Genomic DNA, 26,037 nt, shown 5'->3' on the forward strand with positions numbered 1-26,037 from the left:
ATACGACGCTGCTTTTGCCTCGAATATATCCCCCCTCCCTTCTACTTTTGGCTTTATGTCTGTTTTTGTTTTTTCGTTCGAATCTAATTCTTACTCGTATTTGACATACGTTCATACCACGCGCAACCTCACGTGTGCAACGCATGCCAGGTTCGAAGCTCCACCAAATCACATTAGAGAGGATTAGCAAAAGAGGGAACACATAGATTCTTCATGGTCTCAGACATTCTTGTAATTTCAATAAATTTTGTTAGGGAGCAAGAATCCAGATTGAAATTACGAAACAAAATGTGATGATAACGATAATATAAAGCAGTAAAAACTTTTGAAAATCGATAGGAGAATAAACGAATATGTAGAGTCGTGATATGATCATTTTTCTTAATTCGATAAATTCTCCGTAAGTGAGACGATATATGTATGGCTTTTGAGTTTCAAGATAAAACCACATGACACTGTTTTGCATCACTGCGAATTTAACAACCACGCTATATATATTTTCTAGACTTACATTAAAAAACTTGAAGTATTACTAAAACTTTGTATGTTAAAGCTAATCTTTAAGATTCTTATGTATGAGTAAGTTTGTGAGTTAACAAATATATTTTTAATAGTTTGGAAGCGTCACTGCCTCTCCTCTCATCACGTCCGACTTGCCTCCTGGTGGTATGTCAGTCGCGTAGATCCAAGGCGCGTAGAGCCTCTCCTCAGGATTTGTTCCTCTGAGAGCGGCGGAGTGGTGGTTCTCCGCTGAGAGCCTCTTCTCTTAGCTTCAAGTATCAGCTTCCATGGTAATATCTGTTGTTGCTCTGTTTCTCTCTGTTGTGCTTTGATGGTTGATGCTCAGGGTCCTTGAGGACAGACCCATTGTGTCTCTAAAAACCACGCCGGAAGAGACTTGCTTTTGATGGATTTTGCCTGTTTTTGAGAAGTCGTATGGCTTCTCCCAATCTTCAACTCCGTCTACAAGCTCCGGCTGCTCCTCTTTCGAGTGTGAGCTCTCCGAGAGGCTTCTGGTTTTGGTTTCAACGGAGCGTACCTCAGCCTGCACCGGAGTGGATTGCCTGGCCCTCTGTCGTCGCGGCTGAGAGAATCTGTGGAGTCTTCCTAAGCCTGCACCGGAGTGGTAGCTGCCTCTCCGTCGTCGCGGCAAAGAAACTCTTTGGATTTCCTCTAAGGTAAACCGACTCTGCATAGCCTTCTCCTCGTCACCATTATTGGTACCTGGAAGCGCTTGTAAGGAACCTTTGCTGATGTTTGATGCTTAACTGATAGGTCAAAGTCTTGTTCTCTTGATCAAACTTGTGATCTTAATTAGATGTTTAGGGTTTTTATTTTTTTTGCGGCCCTTTTCATCTGAATGGCTTAGTTGCATATTTTGATTGCAATTCCTTGTAATCAGACCTTCATTATCTTGTTAATGATATTTACCTTTTAGCAAAAAAAAAATATATTTTTAATAGAGATATAAGATATTTAATTATTTATAGGAGAGATTCACAAAGTTGTAGTCATAAAGTAACTTGGACATTTATCACTAAGTTTATTAAGCTTTGGCCATTTGTTACTTAAGTCACCTTGATTTGTCATCAAGTATACTTTATTTTTAGCCATTTGTTGCTAAGTTGATTACTTTTGTCAATAAAATAACTTAGTCACTAAGTTTACTTAAACCATTTATCATCAAATAGATTTAGTTTATTCATCATTTTGTCCAGTTCATGAGCTTGCGAAATGTGATAGAGTTTTTTCATATAAAATATAACATTTGTTTCATATTAGATTAAATTTTTACTCAGTTCAATATTCTCGTAAAATTCTATTCACGCACACTTTATTTTTACTCGGTCCAATAGAATTATAAAAATAGTTCCAACAAATTTAACCAATATTCAATTGTTATACAACACACATTATCAAACATAACAATCGTCTAACGTTTATGTGTATACAATCAATTCAAAATGGGTGGATTTACAAGGAATAAACAAGAGTCTTGGTTAAATTTGTTGGAACTCTTGTAATAAACAAGTATTCCTTGTTACAAGACTCATCTTACATAACAAAAGGCTACTCTCAAAGATAAGATATAGACCACCACAGAGGAACGTGTTATGATATAATTGCAAGACTCGCCATTGTTCAAAAATAAGGTGTAGAGTTTGTCCTCAAAGCAAACAAACCCATTATGCTCCAGACGTCCACTTCACGAAGCATTGTAGTATTTATCTAAAAACAGGATCCACAAACTTATATGGTCAGAACGAAACTTATTCCTACGAGGAATGTTTTCGATAGTGCATAACTCAAAATAGTTCAGTTACAAAAAAATAAAAAAATAATAAGACTTTGTCAATAAGACTTTATATGCTAACTGTAAGGGTATGAATGGTGACCGGGGAATGATGGGAATAATGCATTCCCTAACGTTCCTATTAAAAAATCACTATTCATAAGGAATAATAATTTTCTCTCATTCCCTTTCGTTCTTTTTTTGTAGAGAATTAAAGTACAAAATTATTCCTTGTTAAACTTGAGAATAAACAACCATTCCTTTTCATTACTGCTATTTTTTTCTGTATATTCCTTTTCTGTTTGTTCCTCTTGTTTTTCGAATGGTCACCAGTCAAACCCAATGTTTCTGTTGACGGTTTGATGATTTACTTGTCATAACATGCAACTATTGAACTGCCAATGCTAAACTTATTTCAAATTCTTACATAAAAATGTACAAAATAAGATTCGATTTAAAAAATGTTGTAGTATATAAATTTTGTATGCTTATATATGATTTTTTTTGGTTATGTTGCCGATATATTCAACAAGGCTCATTATCTCTTTTTTTTAAAAAAAAAAGGCTCGTTATCTCCTAGTTAAACACAGTTTACAACATTTCCACTACAAAACTCCATTTTTATTCCACAATGGAGTAATTTTATAATAGAGCTGAGTTTACGCTAACCTTATTCAAAAAATTAGAATGAAAAGAGAGTGCTGAACAGAAAATAAAATGATTATTTCATTTATGGCAAAAATAAAATGATTATTTCATTTATAAAGTAAAAAATAAAATGTGATTGGAATATTTTTTTTTCTCCAATTTCTGTTTTATAGTAAATTATGGAATAGGATTAGAGATTTTTTTTTTTTTTTTTTTTTTGGCAACACCATGGATTAGAGATTTCTTTACACCGTCCAAATTGATGATGGCATGGCAGGGTTTAGTCCATTATATTAGTAGGCCCAATCTAAAACCTTACACAAAAAACGTCACAAGCAAAAGAGCTCCTTCTTATATTTTTTTTTTTTTTGGTAAAATGTTAAATATTATACCATTTTCGAGTTTTGACAGAGTTTACAGAGACAACTAGTAGCGGAATTGCATAATGAAACTAAACAGACGGACAAAAGCAACAATGAATTGAAACCAAAGAAGAGCGACAAACCTAATAACTAGCTAAACAGCGAGACGCGCTAAGACCAAGCGAAACCAGAAGGTCGGAGATAGATAGCCAGTTACCACGAGCTACCGATAGATAGGCGCCCTCAAACCTAGAAGCTACGGCTCCTGCAGCTTCCTACCACCTTCCCAACACAACCAACTCGAAGAATCATAGCACAGACTTACTACCAAACCAGACAGACGCACCTCCGACGGCACGAGAGAGAGCCTTCACGCGACGATGCCGTCGTTCAAACGGCAGACCTGAAGATTGCCGTCTCCAAACCCGACCCTTTGTGACCGTATACACCCATTGAACCGAAGTCTCATATAGAGAGAGCGGACCGAACAAAAGCTAAACCTCCAGAAGTGAACCTACAAGAGAAGCAGCAAACCCGAGTGCCGAACTGCCGCATAGAAACAAGAGAATGGCCGCATCGACCATAGGAAAAACAAGACAATGTCACCCTTAATGGGCAGAACGAGGAAGATGAATGGCCTCACCGCCGAGAGCCCCAAGGAAGAGACGAGGTATACAACCGGGAAAACCAGAATGCCGCTAAAAAACGGAGCCAATGAAGAACAACCGACCACACGCGCCGCCACCACATGCTGCCGGACCGTCACGCGCCGTCACCACGCGCCGTCGCTAGTACCACGCGCTGCCACTGGAGAAACCGGAAGATCGAGTCGAACGCGACCTCCGAAGAACCCCACGCGCCTCCACCACAGACCACCGGTGGAGATAAAGGGGACGGACCCTAGACTCGCGAGATCTCAGATCCGAACCGATACCGAAGCTCTGCGTACCACCGCCGCCACACTGTCACGCCGGAAAGGAACACAGGCACCGGAAAGGCCTCAACGACGCCACACTCACCTCCACTCGCACACAAACTCAACCTTAGCAGAGGAAAACTGATGGGTAGAAAGCCCTAGACGAGACCTTCGCCGGTAACGAGAAGGAGCAGCCGACGTCCTCAAGCGGCGCCACCTCCTAGCTTCCGACTAAGGAGACTCCAGAGCAGACGGATCTGAACCCAGATCTAAACCAAGGAGGAGTTATACCCGCCGCAGAGAACACAGAGGGAGAGACGGAGAAGAAACAGAAAACACGGGGAGGGGGCTCCGGCGGCCGCGCTAAGGACGCGGCGGCGACCACCGGAGAAACGTCGCGCTGAAGTCTTGTCGAGTAGAGAGAAGGAGGAGAAAAACTTTTAGGAGAGAGAATATCCCCTTTTTTGTTTCCTTCTTATATTTGGTTTGGTTGTTTGCAACTTTGCAACTAACAAATACATTTTTTTTTCTTTCAAGAAGAAACAGTGTTATTATGATGGAGGCTTAGAGTTAGAGAGACACGATATATAACACATTTAGCCTGATAACAAGTTCCAACCCATTAATAATGCTGTTTCAGTTTCATACTTTGTTCATAGTTCAAGAACAATTGGACGGCCTATGATCCTAGTTTTTGTTTTTAACAAACAAAGTGGTCTTTGTCGGTGACGAATCTTATACGAAAATGATATTAGAGAAAAAAATCTTGTGGAAAAGTGCATGATATAGTAAGCTCTTTATAGAAAAGTTAGTAGAAAGAAAGTTAAAATGATATTTTCTATAAATAAACCAAGATTGTTTGTGTCAGCGACTCAGTGTTGTGATCCAGAAAAATCATGATTGATTTTTTAAGGGAAATTATCCCCTATCATAAAGAAAAACCACAAATTTACTATCTAACCAAAATACCCATTTCTCCTCATTTATCATCTTATATCTCTCTAACCTCTCACTAAAAATCTAATTATTATTTTTCGATTATTTAGCAAAGAAGCCTTTAATCCTAAATTTTTCTTAACTTTTATTTTATTTTAATCCTAATTTATAGCATTGACAATATACTCATTCAGTTCCCCTGAAAGAAATATTTTCTAAATTTTTCTAAAATTTAAAGTACTTTTTATTATTTAATGTTGGTAAGTTGTATACTTTATGAAACATATTAATTGAAAATATTTGAATTAGTTAAATATTATTTGTTGATAGTTATTAAAAAAATATATAGTAAAGTAAATAATATACGTAACTATACATATTTATTTTATTTTTAATATATGTGAATACTCTATAAAATCTTTCTTTCGAAAATGAAGAGAGTATATTATAATGCTTTTCGAAGTCCATTGTACTGATTTCATTTTGAAACACAATGTTTCAAAAAATTGGTTGTTTTAAATTATAAAATGTTTTTCTATGTTTAGATAATTTTTTTTAAATCGATAAACCTAGTTTCATTTATTATTTGTATTTATAGTTAGTTAAATTATTTTGGAATATATATTTTAATGATACCTTTGGAAGAAAAAGAAACATATTTTTTAGTCTAAGTGCTTTGGATAAAAATCAAAGAAAAATAGTGTGACTAATGATATAGCTAATATGATATTATTTATATGTTCACATAGTCAAAAAATTTTTTTTATAAGTTCACATAGTCAAATTTGATTAACCATTTAGCCTATCTATATTATTAAAACAGAAACATTACAACTTATTCTAGGTGGATTTTAAAGTTGGACCTCTTATTATATTGATTATTTTAACCCAACCTTTTATAAAATATATTTCCTCAATTAACTTTCGCTAACAACCATAATTATTTCCTTTTATATGCATACATTTCGTAATGTCTCTCAAAATTATAAACGCAAAATAACGTTCGTTAACAACCATACACTTTGTAGTCTTTCCAAATATCATCTATAAACATTGACTATGAAATTGACAAACTCTACACTTTTAAAAACTCTACACGTTCCATTAACCAACGATCACTAATAAAGAACATTAACATTAGAGAACTAATAGTTTTATTGTATTCTATATAAGAATAAACAATATAGAATACATATATAATGTGTTTAAGAAAAAATAAAACCGGTACGGGTACGCAGGTCATGATCTAGTTGTTGTTAAAAAAGAAAAGAATAGCCTAATTTTAGTGTGGTAGGTGAACTACTCAAATCCATTCAAATATATATACTCTTATTATGGGAGCTGTATCATATTTTCAAAATTGTAAGAGAATCGGGAAATAGTAGTACTCTTCTCTTACTCTTTCTCTCGAGTTTAGTAAATGATAATTAATAGTATGATTGGTCCAGTAAACCGACCCAAGTGAGCCAGTAAACGTATAGTTTTAGTGGTCATACTTCTTTTTAACCGATATTTTAGATAATTACTTTCAACACTTTTTTCTAATCAATCCATTAACCTGAATATATACTTAAAAATTCCAATTGATATAACACTTCAAAATATTTTTCTACAATAAAGAAACAAAAAATGATATGCAATTTTAATTCTTTGGTCAACACAATCATCAATGTCAATGATTTTAGAATTACGGCTATAACTCCAAGCTTATGGTACAAGATAAAATAATAATATGATATAAAGTACCATCTGCAAATATAGTATCAATTATCAATAATTAAAGTGATATTATATACAATTAGTGTTGGAAACAATATTCTGTTCAGATTTTACACTTGTTTTCTTCTCTTGTGTCGACATGTGGAAGTCGATAAGATTAGTTACTAAAATTGGTTCTTTCCATGTTTGTTAAATAACGAAAACATACTCAGCCTACCAGATCGTTCACAGAGAGACACTGCAGAGAAGAAGAAGCAAACAAACAAAAACAATGGCGTCAAGAAGAGTATCTTCAATGCTCTCTCGCTCCTTCATGTCCTCGCCTTCTCTGTTCGCTCTTAGAGGTATATATATATATACACATAACCGATGCGATCCATTTTTTTGTATGTGATCGTTCTCAGAATCCGATCGGGCACTGTTCATGTGTGACATCTTAATGTCTCTACGGCGATCGAGACTCTCTTAAATCAATAAGTTTCGTTTTGAAATAGTGCTTAATTGATTCTCCATTTTTCCCTTGATCTAATATGAATGTCAATTGTAACGAATCTCTCGTTTTTGTATCCTTAAGGCAAACACCACAACATGAACAGAGGAGTTTACGGATACAGCAACGTTGCTGCAGGCGAAGACACGATCACTCCGCCTGTGAAAGTAGAGCACACACAGCTCTTAATCGGCGGAAAGTTCGTTGATGCGGCCTCAGGTCCGGAAACCTTAATTGGTTTTGAGTTGGAAGTCCAAAAAATTTAAATATGTTTTAAACTCGTAAATATATAGAGTCCTGATTGTTACATTTACATTGAATGATGATGTTCGTTACAGGAAAGACTTTCCCCACTTTGGATCCAAGAACTGGAGAAGTGATCGCTCAGGTGGCTGAAGGTGATGTGGAAGACGTGAACCGTGCGGTTTCGGCTGCACGCAAGGCCTTTGATGAAGGACCATGGCCTAGAATGACAGCTTATGTAAAACACTAAACTAGTTTCCTTTTGGTGTTTGTAAGATATCACAAAACATCTAGTTTATGACTTATATCTAGTTTGATTAATTTTTTCAGGAGAGATCAAAGATACTTCTTCGTTTCGCTGACTTGGTCGACAAACACAACGACGAGATTGCTGCTATCGAGACTTGGGACAATGGGAAGCCTTTTGAACAGTCTTCCAAGATTGAAGTTCCTATGCTTGCTAGGGTGTTCCGTTACTATGCTGGTTAGTGAAAACCAATGACAAAATCTCTCATGTTTATATTGGTGTGATTTGTATCTTATGAGTTGTTTGGGTTGGTGAGTTTCTCAGGTTGGGCAGACAAGATCCATGGAATGACGGTTCCAGGAGACGGTTCACACCATGTGCAGACACTCCATGAGCCTATTGGAGTCGCTGGACAGATCATCCCATGGAACTTCCCTCTTCTCATGCTTTCTTGGAAACTTGGACCAGCTTTGGCTTGCGGTAACACCGTTGTCCTCAAGACGGCTGAGCAAACTCCTCTATCTGCTCTTCTTGTTGGACGACTACTTCACGAGGTAACTACGTACTCTTTGTTTTTTTACTTTTATTGAAATCTTGTACAAATATTATCATTTACATCTTATTTAATAATATATATTATGCTTTGACAGGCTGGACTTCCGGAAGGAGTTGTGAATATAGTGTCTGGATTTGGTCCTACAGCTGGTGCAGCCATAGCTAGTCACATGGACATTGACAAGGTTTAAAAGACTAACCTCGAAAACATCTTTGTGTGACCATGAGATCAAAAACATTCAATAGTTTAAAAGATCTGACTTCTATAGAATTTTAGATAAATCCTCTGTACTCTACAGGTTGCTTTCACCGGTTCTACTGATGTGGGAAAGATTATTCTTCAGTTGGCTTCAAAAAGCAACCTTAAGGCAGTGACCCTTGAGCTTGGAGGCAAGTCACCGTTCATTGTATGTGAAGATGCTGATGTGGATCAGGCCGTTGAGCTCGCTCATTTCGCTTTGTTCTTCAACCAGGTATCTTCACTCAGAAAAACATCTGTACTTGTTTTTTTTTTTTAATCAATTTCTTCCTGATAAACTCTTTTGGCTAACTCGCAGGGACAATGCTGCTGTGCTGGCTCGCGTACATTTGTACATGAACGTGTGTATGATGAGTTTGTAGAGAAAGCTAAAGCTCGTGCAATCAAACGCGCTGTTGGCGATCCCTTCAAGTCTGGCATTGAGCAAGGTCCTCAGGTATAAGAATCCTTGCATGATGTAGCCATGACCATACTCTTAGTGAAAGACAAAACAGCATTAACTTGTTTCAAAAAAAAAAAAAACAGGTGGACTCAGAGCAATTTAAGAAAATCCTGAAGTTCATTAAACATGGAGTTGAGAGTGGAGCCACCTTACAAGCTGGAGGCGACCGGTTTGGTTCCAAGGGATACTACATTCAACCCACTGTCTTCTCAGACGTCAAAGTAAGTAAAAATGATATTACCCTTTTAAACAACTCAATTACCGTCACAACTTCTTACAAAAACGTATATGGTCCCGAATTGATCTTGGCAGGACGACATGCTCATAGCAACAGACGAGATTTTCGGACCGGTTCAAACCATACTTAAATTCAAGTACAAATATAATGCTAAACCAAACATCTCACCTATGTTGACATATTCCGATAAAACTTTACTGATGGCAATTGATGTTTTCATAGGAATCTAGATGAGGTGATTGCAAGGGCTAACAACTCAAGGTACGGTTTAGCTGCGGGAGTGTTCACACAGAATCTGGACACTGCGAACAGGCTGATGCGAGCGCTGAGGGTTGGTAGCGTTTGGATAAACTGTTTCGATGTGTTTGATGCCACAATTCCATTCGGAGGGTACAAGATGAGTGGGATTGGAAGAGAGAAAGGTATCTACAGTCTCAACAATTACTTGCAAGTCAAGGCTGTTGTTACTGCCATCAAGAATCCGGCTTGGCTCTAAACCAAACCAAACCAGGTATCTCTCCCTTAATAAGCTGCACTTATTCTTATTTTTCGAGGTTGGTTAATAAAAGGATTAACACTTATGATGATGATAAATTTATCTTCAGCTCATTTACACATGAAGCTACATAAAAAATGTGTGATTTGTAAAACATTTCTTGATATATTCATCTTTTTTTTCTTCTTGTGACTGATATATGACCATGTCTTTTATCTGTGACATTTGAGAATAAACCACTTTTTATAAGCTTGACTAACAATAATAAAATCCATGAATAAATTTCTATATAACAAGTGGAAACAATATGAAAAAATATCAGTGTCTGCACTTGTATGATTCAAGGATTCTTCATTTTGATTCTGAGCTTTCTAGTGATTTGTGATGCTTTTGGATGTACTGGTCGTCTAGTGTTATCAGCAGACTGTTCTGCTTCCACCCAGTTTACAACTTGGATAATCAGAGGCTGTGGAACCTTCTTAACATCTGCATCACACGTTCCTTTACACTTCTTCATCCCTCTCTCTAGAGCCTTCTCTATAAACTCCATGAACCAGTTTGCAGCTTCGTTCTCTATCTCTCTAGCCAACTTAACTGAGTTTCCTAACCCGGAAGGAGGAGGAGCTGCTGATGGGTTCTTGTTCTCATCGTTTGATCTCAATTTCTTATGGTTTTGCTGCTGCTTCAGGGCAGTGGTTCTTCTCTTTGATGCGGTTTTCTCCTGATCAATAGAGTTGTGCTGGATTTCGTTAAGTATCGAAGACGATCCATCCTCAGATTTGTTCACATTAGCTGCTTCAATGGAAGCTATCTCGGTCATGGTTTCAGATATCTGCTTGTGAAACTCCAAGAACTTCTCAAAGCACGCAGCTGGACAATCAGCTTTTGCTGATTTGCTGATATTGGCTAATGTCCTGTATTTTTCCCAAGAACTTAATCACATTTTCAAATTCAAAAACCCATAGAACCATACAATGAAAACAACAAAAGAAAGATTCAGTTGTGTACTTAAGATGACGAACAACTGTTTCGGTGACCGTAGCTTCTCTCAATGCCTGAAGAGCTATCTTCTGAGCCGTCTCTCGCTGCTGCATAGCTTCCTGTGCACATAGTATCACCAAAAACATTATTAAATACAGGTAAAATACAACCACATAGAGTTTGTCACTCTTTGACTGCAACCATTGAATCAACATTAGTGCAAAAGGGAAATTGAATCACCTTACTCAATGTGCTGAGTCTTCCCGTTAGACTAGAACTCTTCTCTTGTTTCTCCAGCTTACTATGCTTTGGAGAAGCCAATTTCGAAGTAGACTTTGGAACATCTCTTTCATCTTCCACCAAAGCAGCAGCTGCCGTTGCTCGTCTAGTGCGTACACTCGGAGGAGGTGAGTTGCTTTTCTTTGCCTGCAAAAAGATAACTCCATTGTTAAAACTCTCTTTTTAAGCACAAGCCAAGAAGAGAGAAACTCAAGAACAAAATGCACCACCTACAGAGGATTTAAAAGGACTAAAAAGAGCAGAAGAAACAGTGCTCTTCACCGTCTCTCTATCGCAAACACTTCTACTCCTCGGAAACTTCGAAGAACTCGATGGAACAACAACACAGCTCTTCCTCATCACCGAACCAGGGCTCTCTCCTCTCAAAACCCCTCCTCCATAAGAACACCTAACACCACCCGGCGACCTCCCCCTCGTCACCACCCTCTGCTTCGCCGGAGTGCACTGATCAAAATCCAAAGACGCAGGCTTTAAGACCAAAACGTCACCGTTCAGATCCCAAGAGCCTCTCCCACGTTCATTCTCACCCTTTCCTCCTCCTCTCGTGCAGCTCATCAACGGCTCAGGAGTCCCGAGCAGAGGATGCCGTCCAGGGATAGGCCTAGCGCCTTGAACGATCGGAACAGGGGTCCCTGGCTCGAGCCTATCGACGTAAATGAACTGACCGAGCTGCAACTTGTTGCTTAGCACGACGTCGTCTTGGTCAGGAGGAAGGCTGACGTAGATGGAGTGAGAAGAGTCGGTGACTTTTATGAAGAAGCCTTGTTTTGGTAAGAGATTCTTCTCGTCGAGATCGATGGGGACGATGTCTGTGACTTGTAGGAGAGAGCTTCTGTGTTCTCTGGTCGGTTTAACTCCGGTTTTCATACCGTCGATTAGCTTCTGGAGGATTCCGGGTGCTAAAGCCGCCATCGTTGTCGAGATTGAGATGATGAGAAATTCAAGAAATGGCTAGATTTGGTTTGCAGAGAGCCAACGGTAAGTGTACTTTGAAGGAGGAAGGGGAAGATAATAAAAGCAAGTTTTTGAATATATAATAAAAGAAAATATTTTTTTTGTTGGAACGTTGTGAGCAACGGTCGAATTGGTGTGGTAGGTCTGTCTGTGTATTGTATTCGTTACTTATTACCAGTTGTTACTATTATTGTATTTGATTTGTAGTAGTAGTATAGTTAATCATCGGCAGGATCTTCTTGGTTTTATACACTTTTCTCTGATTTATTTTTTAACTAATGCCAATTGACTTTATTTTATGAGTTGACTCTGTTTTTTCTCCAACAAATTGCACAATTGGTAGTATATCAGTTTTAAGAACGAGTCGTAAACAATAATGATGAGATTTGGTGAATTGGTTAACTATCTCTATCTGTCGACCAGGTTATGAAAAATAAAGATTGGTTGACATGAAGTAGTTTACATGAAAGTTAGTGGCTAGTAGTTCAAACATTGACCAACCCTGAACAGACTTTTTTTTTATGTTCGGCAACAAATATTAGTTTTAGAAATATCATCATTCGGTTCATTTTGGCATTCGTATACTCGGTTTAGTCCATATTTTTTTTGTAAATAAATTTAGAATCCATATAAAAACCAAGTTAATTTCATTTCATTTTTTTTGTAAATGTTATATGCTTGAAAAAAAAATGTTATATGATTGACTGCTTGAGAACTTATTGCTTTGACTTCTATTAGGTTCTGAAGTGTACCAAACGTCTGCTCTTACACATGGGCGTCCTAGGAATGCTGGGGCATAAAAAATTTTAGTAAGGTTTTAACAAAAATAACTTTCTTACAAATTTGGAGATTTTTTCAATGAATTTTTTTTAAAATTTTGAAGATGGTAAGCCAATGTTTCATTTCGCTATGCTTAAGATCACCCCAACGCTGACTAAGAAGTAAGAACATATGTTTTTTTCTTTTCGTGTGGTCTGTGTCTGGCTTTCTGTAGAAGAAATTCTTTCCCTGTCTAGAATAACAATAAGATTGCACATAAGTCTTAACAATTATGTTGACATTGCAAAACAAAGGCTGTAACAAAATTATAATTAACAAATCAAATCAACTTAACCCAAAAAGCCCTGCATTCACTTTTATAGAGGCATCATCACTCTTCCATAGCTTTGTGCAAGATAGAGTTATTAGGTTGACATTAACGCCAACATCAACGGCTACGATTTACTTAATTCCTTTATTAATACTGATCATCAGTTTCTCTAGCGGGAAAACAAAAGTATTTCGAGTATTTTTGTCGCTCATTCGACAGCATTGACAAGCTCATACTCGATAAGGGACATGTTAGTGTCTTCTTTAACTTTGAAGCTGGCAGGCTCTGTTACTTCAACGCGGCCCCACTTGTCTACAGCTAGCCTCATTGATCCTTTATACATGTCGATTTTTGCATTGCGTAGAGTTACAGTGGTTCCTTCTTTCATCAAGTCCACTACACACAAAAACAAGTTTATATAACCAAAATCAAGATAACATGTAACAGTTCAATTAACTAGGCCGGGGATCACATACATTCCTAGCACATATAAAAATGTCAGTCTCTAAGATAAGTACCTTGGTCATTTCTTGCGGTGAAGACGACAATCCCAGTCTCGTCTCCGACAACGCATTCAGAAATGCGCATCTGGCGAGCCTGAGGACCATCTGCACGACCTTTCTGTAACACCATCTTGGTGCTAACGATCTTAACGGTGACATTGTGTCCGCTAGTCCCAGGACGCAGCTGATCAACCTTAGTGAAAGCTGGCTTTCTCAACCCGGGTTTCGTGTCTGCCATTTTTCAATAAGAAGAGCCTGTAATGAAACAAAAAACACAAGTTCTTACCAATCCAAATGATCCAGTTTAGATAATAAATCGAGCAACAAAACACAAGAGTTATGGAAAAAAAAACAGATCAATGAAGGAAGATGAGATCACTTCAGAATATAGCAATAACTAGGAGCAAGGCATGTAGTTCCTTGCACTTACCTTTGGATTGTTCGAAGGTTGAGACGACAGGATAGAGATAGATCTGCTTCACGTCACATTCAATGAAAATGAATTCAGGGCGTGTGAGGAAACGGACGGTCGGTTTTTAAGCTTGGCCATTGATCAAATGTCAGTCATCCACGTGTACACATCGTGCTTCGTTGTGCGCGGTTGTAGTCTTGTGGATCATCATCGTGCCTAGGTGAACGTTCGTACTCGATTTTGATAACCGTTTCTAATTTATCGGTATTCGTTAGCTTATCAAGCCCAACTAATATTTACAGCCCAATTTATATATTGATGAAACAACGACACGTTGTTTTTGTTTAAAATGCTGAAAACAGCAACGTTCTCGTAATGGTGGACGCACTACCCGCCGTTTGAATTCGTTATGGTTTCTCGAACCTCCGGATACAGAAACGCCACAATTTTTCAGATTAAAACGACAGCCACAGAAAAAGACTGACCAATCAGAGAACGCCACGAGACGTGGGAGTGATTCAGTTCAAATAAAAAAGCAGAGGAAGCAAAAGAGATAAGCCGTTTCGTGAAATTAGCGGTAGACTGAAAAATGAACACTGCGCTTGCAACAACCACCGCCACAACTCCCGCGCTTCGCCGCGAGACGCCTCCCCTCCGTCATTGTTCTCTCGCAAAACCGTCAGTTTTCCGATTAAACAGAGTAGGATTCAAATCCGGCGTGCAAACCATCGGCAAGTCATTACTGAGGATATCCGCGAGCAATCAGAGCGCTTCAGCGGCAGTTAACGTCGCAACGAATGCTTCGATTCCAAGCGAGATGAAGGCGTGGGTGTACGGTGAGTACGGAGGAGTGGATGTTCTGAAGCTAGAGAGCAACATTGCTGTTCCGGAGGTTAACGATGATCAGGTGCTCATCAAGGTTGTTGCGGCGGCTCTTAATCCCGTCGACGCAAAGAGACGGCAAGGGAAGTTCAAAGCCACCGATTCGCCTCTCCCGGTAAATTTAATATCTCTCCAATAAAAACTGAAAATTAATTTAACTTGGATGGGCCTTTTGACACTTGCTTCATGGGCCGGCCCTGCTCGCGAGCATATAAGAAGATTCAGATTCTTATTTCGACTTTTCATTGTTGGAGCAGACGGTTCCTGGATACGACGTCGCAGGAGTAGTGGTGAAGGTGGGAAGCGCGGTGAAGGACTTCAAAGAAGGAGACGAAGTATACGCAAACGTGAGCGAGAAAGCGTTAGAAGGACCGAAGCAATCCGGTTCTCTGGCGGAGTACACGGCCGTGGAAGAGAAGCTATTAGCCTTAAAGCCTAAAAACATCGATTTCGCTCAAGCCGCGGGGCTTCCCCTTGCTATTGAAACCGCCGACGAAGGTCTCGTTAGGACCGAGTTCTCTGCCGGAAAATCAATTCTCGTCCTCAACGGCGCCGGAGGAGTAGGAAGCCTTGCGATTCAGGTAAAAAAAATCAATTCAACCAGGACTTCTAGCTCTAGTGGTAAATGGCTTTATAGTTGTGAGTACTGCCATCTGGATTCGAATCCCGGCCACTGGAGAATTAACATTTCGGCATCACCAGGGACAGAGGACCACGTGATTAGTCTGGATCACTTCTGTGGGGGCCAGGATACCTCTGTATAATTCAAAAAAAAAAAAAAAATCAATTCTCGTTTCTCGATGGTTCTTGATTGGTTCCCTCACGTTTTGTATATGAATACAGCTTGCGAAGCACGTCTACGGAGCTTCGAAGGTGGCTGCAACAGCGAGCACGGGGAAGCTAGAGCTGGTGAGAAGCTTAGGTGCTGATTTAGCTATTGATTACACTAAGGAGAACATTGAAGACTTGACTGAGAAATTCGATGTCGTCTTTGACGCCATTGGTAAGCAAAAACGAAAACAAAATAACACATGAATGTAGTTTCTTGTGGAACTAATCAAGAACATTCCATTTGTTTTGTTTGTTAAAAGGGATGTGTGATAAGGCGGTGAAGGTGATAAAGGAAGGAGGGAAAGTTGTGGCCTTGACCGGAGCTGTCACGCCTCCTGGTTTTAGATTCGTTGTGACATCTAACGGCGACGTTCTGAAGAAACTGAATCCATACATTGAGAGTGGGAAGGTGAAGCCTGTGGTTGATCCCAAAGGACCTTTCCCATTCTCACGCGTGGCTGATGCTTTTTCATACCTAGAAACGAACCATGCCACAGGGAAGGTCGTTGTGTATCCTATCCCTTGAGTTGCTTAAGTGTAGCCTAATTAAGCAAGTGTCAAAAGTCGTTGTAGAGTGTTTTGAGTTATAAACTCATATGAATATGGGAACTAAAATGCTATTTATAGCTTATTCATTACAGAGATCAAACGAGACTAGAGAAGAGTCAAAAGTATTAAACATAGAGAAACACATGAGTATGAATGTTTTAAGAAAAGGAAAAAGCAGGGGTGGTCTTGAAGTCGAGTTCCCAGAGATCAAACGTTCCTTTCACGAAATCGTAGTGAGCTCCTCTTATGGCGAGCTTGTTCTCCACCACTCGCTCTTTCACAAATGGGTAAGACAACAGATTCCCTAAGGACACGTTCACGGCTTCCTGGAAACCCATGGACAATCTCAGTTTCTGCTTTAAAATTAAGACAGAGAAACAGAGAAAATATTGTGTCTTTTTCTTATTATGTACCTTCTCACAGTAGCTGCATTGATCATTGAAGCTCAGATGTTTGAAATCCTGCTTGATCATGTTCTTTGCCGGTGTACCGATCTGGACCCAGTTATCTATGAAGACGCTGCCATTATAAAGAATTTTAGTAAAGTTAGTGAACCAATCACCAAGAAACTGTCTCATGCTTGATCATGCAGTTAGAGGATATTGATTATATTAGCGTTTTGAGATTAGTTACTTCTTAGAAGGAGCAGCATCATCTTCGATGGACATGAGTCCCTTTATTCCACCACAACGGCTGTGACCAATCACCAGAATGTTCTCCACCTGATAACGAACACAACAATCACATTATCTCAGGCTTAAAACTTGGTCAAAAAAATGCCCATGTACTGTCAAAGGAGAAAGACAAGAGAAATATCTCTAAGTAACGATTAATTAATTAACTACGTACGTTGAGGGCTGTAACTGGAAATTCAAGGGCTGCACCAACACCAGAGTGTTGCGTCTGCAAGTTTCCAAAGCTCAGTGTTATTAGTTTAGTTATTTAGTCACTAACAACTTGTGATGTTATGTAATTAGAGGGACATGTACAGATTTTTTATTGTTTTAGAATTAGGACGAACCTTGTCAAAAGGTGGCACCATGTTTGCAATGTTTCTAACGACAAATGCTTCCCCAGGTTTGAAATTCAAGATCTGAGTAGGGCTAACTCGAGAATCCGAACAAGCAAACACCAGAAACTGCAAAAAAAAAAATCATATTGGTAAAATGATCACTTTCAAGTTGTCTTAATCCTCGTTTATAGTTTTAGGGTTTCTAGTTTTTTATTTGCGTGTGTTCTATAGCTTTCCCATTAAGTTATCATCATCAGTAGTCATTATTTGATTAAACCTTATCTTCTGTTTCAAACCCTTTTTGACTTAAGAGTGAAAGAAACTAGAAAAGGAAACCACGCTAAAGGAGAAAAATAATAAAATAGATTGGCAAAATCTAAACCTTGGGGCTCTGGCCTTTGGCAAGTGCATTGTACAAAGATGGCTTCTTCCTGAAAATTGATGAAACCAATACATCCCCTATATATTATTTGAGAAGCATTGCAACATTTTTTTGTAGCCACATGTCATCACTAGAATGATTCTTAGAATCCTTAGAGAAATAGGTTGGTCCATCTAAATATATAATTAACTTTTTATTTAACCAAAGTAAATACATTATTAATGTGCTTCATTATTTCCTTAAATAACATTACAGAATTGCCTAATGTGACTAAAGTATATATGACAATTAATGATTTTGAATAATAAAGATTTGATAAAAATAAGTGTGTATTATAATTATATTTGTTTAATTTTAAGCTATTAAAATAAATTAAACAATTATAGTAACCATATAATAAAATTTTTTAAAAAATTATTTATATATTATATTTTGAATTTTTAAAAACGAGTATAAATTACTAAAACTGTTAAAAGTTCCACATTCAAATTTTGTGATCTATGATTTAAAACTTTTGTTATGACATGATACAAATAATTAAAAAATAATATAAGTTGAAAGTCTCATTTAATAAGTATCAAAAATAAAAGATATATAAATATATGTATCATTTTAAATTAAACTATATGCCATATAAAATACATAAATATCTTAATTTTGAAATTTACTTTGAACATTTTTTGATAAAAAAATTGAAAAAATATTGACAACTTAATTTTTCTAAATATTATAAATTACTTAAACCATTAATTCCACAGTGCAAATTCTGTTATCACTAATTTAGACTTTTTGCTATAACAAATACAAATGATAAAAAAAAATATGAGCAAAAAGCATCATCTGATAAATATTAATATTAAAATATACCATATATGTTACTATCATTTAAATTTAATTATATATCATATCAAATAGAAAAAATATTTTTTCGATTTATAAAATTTATTTATATGTTCGCACCAATTTAATTATATAAGTAGTAGATAATGATTTTTTTATTCAATATATATTTATTATTTCATAATATGTTATAAACATATAATATATAAAATAATTTATATACATAATATTCATCCCGCGCAAGGCGCGGGTCTTAACCTAGTAATAGTATTATTATACATTTAATCATCAAGTTGAAGGCTCGAGTATTTAATTTAACCAAGACACACGTTTATAAACATCCAGAGAACTTAAAATAAACCTTTTTGTCTTATGCCTTTTTGAGAATGTAACTAGATTAGCATAAGTATATAACTTTATAAACACTATTATTAAATGTTGGGGAAAAGTGAATTTTTATCCATATTAAAAGTACAATGAAATAGACGGAATCCATACGGAACGGAACTAGGAAGTAAACGTACAGATACTTGTGAGTCTTGAAATGGATAAATCCGGATTTGATTCGCTCTACTGCATCTGATGATTTGTTGGAATCAAGTTCCTCTAGCTCAACCGTTACCTTCTTGATCTTTGAGGCCGCCACTTTCCCGAGATCCGATTTCTTACTGCAGTTAACGTTTTAATATCAAACAAAATATAGAAGACAAACTGTACGTTGTTATAGATACAAAATAATTAATAATCAACGGTATATATGGGGCCAAAATGATCATTCCACAAACTGTAAAATCCAAAATTCTAGATCTGCTTTGGGAGAGAAAGCGAGAGAGAGTGTGTGTGGTGTACCTGAGAAGCTCTCCTAGTTTTTTAAGGGCATCTTCATACGTCTCCGTCGACATTTCCTTTCGTTTCTAAGACCAAAAAAAAAAAAAGACTTTAGATAAGAAAATACAAGAAAACGTTTTGGAGAACTAATACTATAAGCATGTGTTAATGCGATAAGAATCGAAATAGATTAGTTGATCTTGTTCCTAGTTTTTGAACAAGTGAGAAAATAAAGAAAAGGAATGACTTAGACAAGGTGAAACAGAAACATAGATCATCATTATGGTCAACCGAATCTATAGAACAAACACTAATGAATATTTAGTTTGTAGGCGGATCTTGGGAGGTGCTTTTGATAACAAACGATCTAGAGAGAGTGATACTTGAAAATAAATGCAATTTTACTTGCTTATCTAAAGAGATGGTACTCTATACTCCATTATTTATAGCCGGAGATCAGTGACATCTCATTACGCGGCAAAATTTTATATGCTTTCCACTTGTCATAGTAGGAATTAAAAATTCCTAATGAATTAGATTATTTAAAAATAACTTTTTGGGATAGACGCTTATTAAAACAAACCAATGTAATTGTAAAAAATATACAAAATGTTTAGCATGGAGGAAACAAAATCCTCCAAATTATAATATTTTATTTTTTGAGAAGGGACAATTAGCTAGATATTTTAAAATGAAGTCCTAAAATGATTTCTATCTATTGAGTGACATAAAAGTTTCAAGTTGTATCTCTTTGGTTTGAAATAGACGAAAATGCCCTCGATGCTACTTGCGACTTTCTCTCGCATCTGACACAAAACTCTACGACTTGCAATCTTTGTCTACTGACAAAAGTTTCTGACGCGCGACAGGTGAAACAGAATTGTGTCAGAGCTATAGAGATGAGCTATAGAGATGTAATTAGGATAGGTTTGTAGTTAGTCTTTTTCTCTACATTTTTTCTTTTATTTGTGAGTTAATTTTATGGTTTTTATTATATTAATAGAAATCTAGTTTTCTTTCTCATCTCTTTCATTTATCATTCAAGCTTATAGAAAAAAAAAATCAGACTAATTTTACAATGTTTTATATAAAGATCAAAAAAACATTGATGATTTTTTTATGAAGATTCCAAAAGATTCATTGTTTTTGTAAAAAAACATAAAAAAATAAAGCGAAGATCGTAGATTTAAAGTAGTAATTCTATGGAAGAAAAAATATGTTAGTTGTTACAAAGAGATTGTGGCTAATTGATAAATGGTTTTCAAGATTACAAAATAGTTGTCGTTAGCTGATACATGAATTGTTAACCAGTACATGATTGTTAACAAATAAAATATTCGATACATAATTTGTTAGCTATTACGTAGTTTGTTATATGATACATTGCTTTATACCAAATGAGTGACCATTACTTTGCAGCCAAGTTTGTAGCAACTAACAAACCATATATTCGTTAACAAATAATGTATCAGTTAACAAACCAAACCATATATCAGCTAACAAACTATGTATCGGTTAACAAACAATGTATCGGTTAACATCACTTATTTAATAACATTTTGTAATATTTTGTTGCAGTTAACAAACTTGTATCATTTAATCACACTTTCGTAGCAGCTAACCAGAAATATATCTCGATCAGCAATTTCCTAACCATAACCACCAGGATGGAGAATTTGAAAGCCTTTGTTGTGTTCCAGGAACTCATCTGAGACAATGATTCACTCATCTGGAACTCATCAGCTAACATTGCATATATCAGTTAAAAAATCATTTATCAGTTAGTAATTCATTTATAAAAAAATATATTAACTTACAAATCATGTATCCACTCTTTTATCAGTTAACAAATCATGTATCAATACAATGTATAAACTGACAAATAATTTATCAAATCATTTATTAATTAACAAACCATATATCAGTTAATGAAAAGTTTATTTGTATATTCTCAATTATTTATTTTATTAAGTAACAATGTTTTATTATAATAATAATAACTTACGAAATATTTTTTCAAAGAGTAGAAAATGAAAAAATTGATAAAACTAAACATAAAATGGTATCAGATAACTAAGTAAAAACTTGGTTAACATAATTGTTATCAAAATACGTATAATCTAACAAACAATGTATCATCTAACAAAACATGTATTCGCTACTTACGACTTATTTTGGGACGGGTTCGACCGCCGGAGGAACAAGAAAAAATCAAACAAACCATGATGACGTTCTCTTTTAATTTAGAAATCAAAGTCAGTAAAGAGAAATATGATTAACAACAATGTTCTCTTTTTTGTTCCTATGAGATACAGTATTAAAGAGAGAGAGAGAAAGAGAGCTAGAGCTTACTATAAGAGGGAAGAGAGATAGCTAGAAACTAGTAGACTGATACACTGACTGACACACTGATACAACCGTCTGTGAGTGGGTTGATAGGGTTGCAGGGGAAGTAGACTCGGAGGTTTGTAGGGCCAAAACGGGAATATATAATTCTCTTCTTCGGTTTAGGTAGGAGTTTAATATGGTGGTCTAAAAGGGATACAATCACATATTATCTCTTTTGAGAAAGAAGGAAAATAGACGCCAGTGGTGAATTCACCCTCTTTCTCCTGTATACATGTACAGTATCACTTGGTCTTGATATTGATTTCAATCACTTTTACCTTTTCGTCAATGAAAACTAGATAAGTCTCGATCTACGTAGGGATATATAGATAATATATATCATGGTAGAGGACCAAGACCAACTAAAATCGAGAGCTCAATCGAGTGGTTGAGAATCAATCTCAAAATTATGAAGATGCTATTATAGAATAGTCAAGTAAGACAGAAAATATTATCAATTTATAAAATTTTATTTATGAAGCAAGCCAGTAATTTAACGTCAAAAGTTTTCATTCCTTGTGTTTAGTATTTTTTTCGTTCAAAAGGTTCAGCCACATTGAGATAAATCTCCTGCACAAATGACGCCTTTCTTAGCTATGAAAGTTTGGAAAGTTCGATGTTGTAGACTGATAGTGTTTTCCAAAAACTTTATGGTACCCAAGTGAAAAAGAAAAGAAAAACATTGTGAGATAGAGTTGTAGTCTTGTGGAAAGCACGAAGCCTTTAAAACCTCTGCTCTATCGAACAATAATTAAGATCTAATTCACGGTAAAACTTTGTTTTATTCCAGCAATTTTTCACAAGACTCGAAGAACCAACATTCTTTTGTGTCGTTCTTCTTAACATTTTTTCCATCTATACTTTTGGATATAAACCGACGCTCATTGCTCTGATTTTGTCAATTAATTGCAGGAGTAAAGATTAGGAAAAAAATATCAATCGGAAGAAGAGAGAAAACGATATTTTAAGAATGGTTTGCAAGTGGTGCCAAATTCTTAATAATATCTCTTTCTATTCTTAACATTTTTTTATCTTCCCATATTGCAATTACCACGTTAAAAACAAGTAATAAGATTTAACAATAGTCACTGCAGAAAAGGTAAGTATCGGTGAATTCAATAATAATTAATCATCGGTAAAGGGATTACGTTAAAGAAAAAAAAGCAATTTAACAAAAATAGACAAAAGTAACAATTTGTTTTATTGTTACCAAAAAAAAACAATTTGTTTTATTCAGGCCAACGGATATGACTGGATGAGTCAACTAACGTTGGCTGGTGGATCACGTTGCAAAATGAAATAAACTACTATTATTTTCGTAATCGTAACTTTTTAAAATTTAAAACACTTCATATATGTATTGATTTGCATGTCTTTTAGGGAAATCCAGCTAGTCAATCCAATACATTATAAATCTGGTTTTTTTTTTTTAATTGAAGGCATTTATGCAGTAGCCAAAATCGTTAAAATCAGATTAAGCGAATTCAAACTTACTAAAACGAGCATTTAAAATACTTTTAATAGTTAGCCAAGTTACAAAAAAAAAAAAAAAACTTTTAATCACCAAACTATAACCATTTGATTATTGTGAAAAAGTATTGAAATTACTATTACGACTGGTTCTGCGTATATGGATGATGGACTCTTTTGTGTTCACCTCTTTGCGGTCAGATAATTAAAGGAAAAAGGAAATAGTTTGCATGTTATAAAATTAAATATATATATATTTAATGTATTAAGAAAATAAATAGTTATACGTTATAGATATCTCTTATATATTAATTGAGCATTTTAACGTCGCGTGGCCGGTTGGAAACCAAATTTACCGCCTACGCTTGACAGGTATGTTCTTCATGTCAGGCAGAGTATTGCTGGGTCCACTATGGGTTTTTGTTGCTGAGAAAGCTTTGGGTTTGGTTCTGCTCAACGTCCTCCTCCTTTGGTGTCCCGGAGCCGTTGCAAGTCGCCTCCGTAGAAGCTGCTAGGAGCCACCCTCGGGTGAGTGTTCGGGTGTTCCTCTCTTAGCTTTGCTAAGATTTTTTCATGGTTCTGCCATGATACAAGTAGTTCCTTGAGTTGAGAGTTTATTTGTTGTCGGTTTTTCTAATCTCTATTAGCTCCATGAACACCACTTATGGTTGTTCTGGTTCTAATTCATGTGTTTCTCAAAGTTTTTTTATAACTTTTTGCGACTTCTATGAAACGGAATTGCTATCAAGCATATTCAGGTTCGGCTATGTTGTAACCAAACCTTCATTCTTAAATGATATTTACCATTTAGCAAAAAAAAAAAATATTAATTATGAAGCATTATAACATTTTTTGTAGCCATATGTCATCACTTAAATAATTCTAATGTGGCTAAAGTATATATGCCACTTAATGGTTTTGAATAATAAAAATTTGATAAAAATAAGTGCATCTTATATTACATTTGTTTAATTTTAAACTATTAAAATAAATTAAACAACAATATTAACCATATAATAAAAAATTAGACTTTTTGTATATATTATATTTTGAATTTTTAAAAACAAGCATAAATTACTAAAACTGTTAAAAATCTCATATTCAAATTTTGTGATCTATGGTTAAAATATTTTTGTTATGACATGATACAAATGATTACAAAATCATATAAGTCGAAAGTCTCATTTAATAAGTATTAAGATTAAAAAAAAAATATATATATATATATATATATATCATTTTAAATTAAACTATATGCCTTATAAAAATATATAAATATTTTAATTTTGAAATTTACTTTGAACAAAATTTTTTTGATAAACATATATATATCATTTTTTAAAAAATTATATTATTTAAACTATTAATTCCACAATGAAATTTTATTATCAGTAATTTAATATTTTTGCTATAAGAGATACAAATGATCTAAAAAACATATGAGTAGAAAACATCATTTAATAGATATAAATATTAAAATATACTATATATATGTTACTATCATATAAATTTACTTATATACCATATCGAATATAAAAAACATATTTTTTTGGATTATAAAATTTATTTATATGTTCAGACCAATTTAATTATATAAGTAATTTTTTTGATAATATGTTAGAAAATATAATATATAAAATAATTTGTATATATAATTTTTATTCCATGTAAGGCGCGAATCTTAACATAATTGTTGTTATTTGATAGACACAAAAGCTAGAATTCAAAATAAGTTGATTCCCGTTCTCCCAAATTTATTGTTTCATACATTCATATTTACTGATATAATTCATTTATACTGGCATGGACATTTTTTTTAACTGGCTAATTAATAAAAATAATTTTGATACATCTATCAGTTAATTTTAGATTTTAATAATTTTTACCAAAGAATTATGAATCCAAATAAATTGTACCTTATAACTACACTAGTTTTTTAAAAAGAATGTAAGATTTATTTCAATCAAAAACATTGTTACAGTGAATGTGACTCTGTTATCAAGTTCTGAGATACATTTTTTTTCAAAGTCTGGCTTCTTGATGAGAACTAAGCAACCATTGCACCTTAGGCCACCATTATCGCGGAATCTTAGTGGGGTTCTAAAAAAAATTATTGCGTAGGCTCCACAAAAACTATAAGAATCGGTCACAGAATTTATGAAATAAGGACCGATTTTGGAGTGTTTCTTGCACTGTTCACGGGCTCCACTGGTCCATAATTGGTTCGTTTTTGAATTTTTTTTTTCATACAAAAAAAGTCAAAAAAGGTTTCCTAAAAAACCGTTTCAGAGATAATTATGCTCTTAGACCACTTCCAATGGAGGTTCTTTCCTTTGAAATTCTTAAAATATGTATTATGTATATATATATGTATGTATATATTATATAAGCATAAATATTTGGCAAAGGTTCCAAAAATCCCGTTTTAAGAACCTTTGCCTATGGGGTTTTACAAAAATTATGGACCTAATAAATACTTATGTTTATATAATATATACACATATATATATATATACATAATATATTATAAGAGGAAGGAGGTGCTCTTAGTAACTCGAGTCTTTTAAGGGCTTCTTCGTACGACTCCGTCAACATTTCTTTTCGTTCCTATAAGAAAAAAAAACGACGAACGAAAAGACTATTTGAATATACTGTGACTAGGAAAAAATATAAAGAAAAATACTAGATAACACCAAACTAAGTTTTTGTATCAAACTAGCACTCAAGGCTCAAAGTCACAAAAATAGGTTTCATTAAAGAGGTAAATATAC

The 26,037-nt window shown here is 35.2% G+C and overlaps 5 protein-coding genes across 6 annotated transcripts; 2 read left to right on the plus strand and 3 right to left on the minus strand.

Moving 5' to 3' along the window:
* The first annotated feature begins 6,491 nt into the window (after window positions 1-6,491).
* LOC103840735 (aldehyde dehydrogenase family 2 member B7, mitochondrial) lies at window positions 6,492-10,090 on the plus strand. The gene is made up of 11 exons (XM_009117252.3): window positions 6,492-7,218; window positions 7,449-7,583; window positions 7,703-7,845; window positions 7,938-8,091; window positions 8,179-8,408; window positions 8,505-8,594; window positions 8,709-8,882; window positions 8,967-9,104; window positions 9,194-9,331; window positions 9,423-9,484; window positions 9,571-10,090. Exons 1-11 carry the CDS (start codon window positions 7,146-7,148, stop codon window positions 9,842-9,844), a joined length of 1,611 nt encoding a protein of 536 aa, XP_009115500.1. The 5' UTR covers window positions 6,492-7,145; the 3' UTR covers window positions 9,845-10,090.
* LOC103840736 lies at window positions 10,034-12,311 on the minus strand. The gene is made up of 4 exons (XM_009117253.3): window positions 11,339-12,311; window positions 11,066-11,251; window positions 10,853-10,944; window positions 10,034-10,758 (listed from the first exon to the last, which is right to left on the minus strand). The coding sequence occupies exons 1-4, from the start codon at window positions 12,035-12,037 to the stop codon at window positions 10,185-10,187; spliced, it is 1,551 nt and encodes a 516-aa protein (XP_009115501.2). The 5' UTR covers window positions 12,038-12,311; the 3' UTR covers window positions 10,034-10,184.
* An 806-nt stretch (window positions 12,312-13,117) lies between these two features.
* On the minus strand, window positions 13,118-14,305 carry LOC103840737 (uncharacterized protein At4g28440). Of its 2 annotated transcripts, none has more exons than XM_009117254.3 (3): window positions 14,103-14,305; window positions 13,688-13,927; window positions 13,118-13,565 (listed from the first exon to the last, which is right to left on the minus strand). In XM_009117254.3, the coding sequence occupies exons 2-3, from the start codon at window positions 13,908-13,910 to the stop codon at window positions 13,378-13,380; spliced, it is 411 nt and encodes a 136-aa protein (XP_009115502.1). In that variant the 5' UTR covers window positions 13,911-13,927; window positions 14,103-14,305; the 3' UTR covers window positions 13,118-13,377. The 2 variants fall into 2 exon arrangements, with proteins under 2 accessions (XP_009115502.1, XP_009115503.1); XM_009117255.3 differs by lacking the exon at window positions 14,103-14,305 and adding an exon at window positions 14,052-14,095.
* A 170-nt stretch (window positions 14,306-14,475) lies between these two features.
* On the plus strand, window positions 14,476-16,446 carry LOC103840740 (NADPH-dependent alkenal/one oxidoreductase, chloroplastic). Its single transcript, XM_009117257.2, has 4 exons — window positions 14,476-15,081; window positions 15,224-15,547; window positions 15,810-15,969; window positions 16,058-16,446. The coding sequence occupies exons 1-4, from the start codon at window positions 14,674-14,676 to the stop codon at window positions 16,321-16,323; spliced, it is 1,158 nt and encodes a 385-aa protein (XP_009115505.1). The 5' UTR covers window positions 14,476-14,673; the 3' UTR covers window positions 16,324-16,446.
* On the minus strand, window positions 16,172-24,362 carry LOC103840738 (beta carbonic anhydrase 3). The gene is made up of 8 exons (XM_009117256.3): window positions 19,430-24,362; window positions 19,105-19,248; window positions 17,741-17,789; window positions 17,368-17,484; window positions 17,196-17,249; window positions 16,980-17,068; window positions 16,760-16,865; window positions 16,172-16,672 (listed from the first exon to the last, which is right to left on the minus strand). Exons 1-8 carry the CDS (start codon window positions 19,480-19,482, stop codon window positions 16,505-16,507), a joined length of 780 nt encoding a protein of 259 aa, XP_009115504.1. The 5' UTR covers window positions 19,483-24,362; the 3' UTR covers window positions 16,172-16,504.
* Between the last annotated feature and the right edge of the window lie 1,675 nt (window positions 24,363-26,037).

This window comes from Brassica rapa, chromosome A09 (assembly GCF_000309985.2).
Source record: "Brassica rapa cultivar Chiifu-401-42 chromosome A09, CAAS_Brap_v3.01, whole genome shotgun sequence".
Classification (NCBI taxonomy): domain Eukaryota; kingdom Viridiplantae; phylum Streptophyta; class Magnoliopsida; order Brassicales; family Brassicaceae; genus Brassica; species Brassica rapa.

Coding starts and splice junctions, on each gene's coding strand:
- LOC103840735 (XM_009117252.3), top strand. CDS start 7,146: ATGGCGTCAAGAAGAGTATCTTCAATGCTCTCTCGCTCCTTCATGTCC. Junction 7,584..7,702: donor GTTCGTTGATGCGGCCTCAG/GTCCGGAAACCT, acceptor TGTTCGTTACAG/GAAAGACTTTCCCCACTTTG. Junction 8,092..8,178: donor GGTGTTCCGTTACTATGCTG/GTTAGTGAAAAC, acceptor TGAGTTTCTCAG/GTTGGGCAGACAAGATCCAT.
- LOC103840736 (XM_009117253.3), bottom strand. CDS start 12,037: ATGGCGGCTTTAGCACCCGGAATCCTCCAGAAGCTAATCGACGGTATG. Junction 11,252..11,338: donor TTAGTCCTTTTAAATCCTCT/GTAGGTGGTGCA, acceptor ATCTTTTTGCAG/GCAAAGAAAAGCAACTCACC. Junction 10,759..10,852: donor ACAGTTGTTCGTCATCTTAA/GTACACAACTGA, acceptor GGAAAAATACAG/GACATTAGCCAATATCAGCA.
- LOC103840737 (XM_009117254.3), bottom strand. CDS start 13,910: ATGGCAGACACGAAACCCGGGTTGAGAAAGCCAGCTTTCACTAAGGTT. Junction 13,566..13,687: donor CACCGCAAGAAATGACCAAG/GTACTTATCTTA, acceptor TTTTGTGTGTAG/TGGACTTGATGAAAGAAGGA.
- LOC103840740 (XM_009117257.2), top strand. CDS start 14,674: ATGAACACTGCGCTTGCAACAACCACCGCCACAACTCCCGCGCTTCGC. Junction 15,082..15,223: donor CCACCGATTCGCCTCTCCCG/GTAAATTTAATA, acceptor TTGTTGGAGCAG/ACGGTTCCTGGATACGACGT. Junction 15,970..16,057: donor TGTCGTCTTTGACGCCATTG/GTAAGCAAAAAC, acceptor GTTTGTTAAAAG/GGATGTGTGATAAGGCGGTG.
- LOC103840738 (XM_009117256.3), bottom strand. CDS start 19,482: ATGTCGACGGAGACGTATGAAGATGCCCTTAAAAAACTAGGAGAGCTT. Junction 17,250..17,367: donor TGGTGCCACCTTTTGACAAG/GTTCGTCCTAAT, acceptor GGAAACTTGCAG/ACGCAACACTCTGGTGTTGG. Junction 16,673..16,759: donor AATGCAGCTACTGTGAGAAG/GTACATAATAAG, acceptor ATGGGTTTCCAG/GAAGCCGTGAACGTGTCCTT.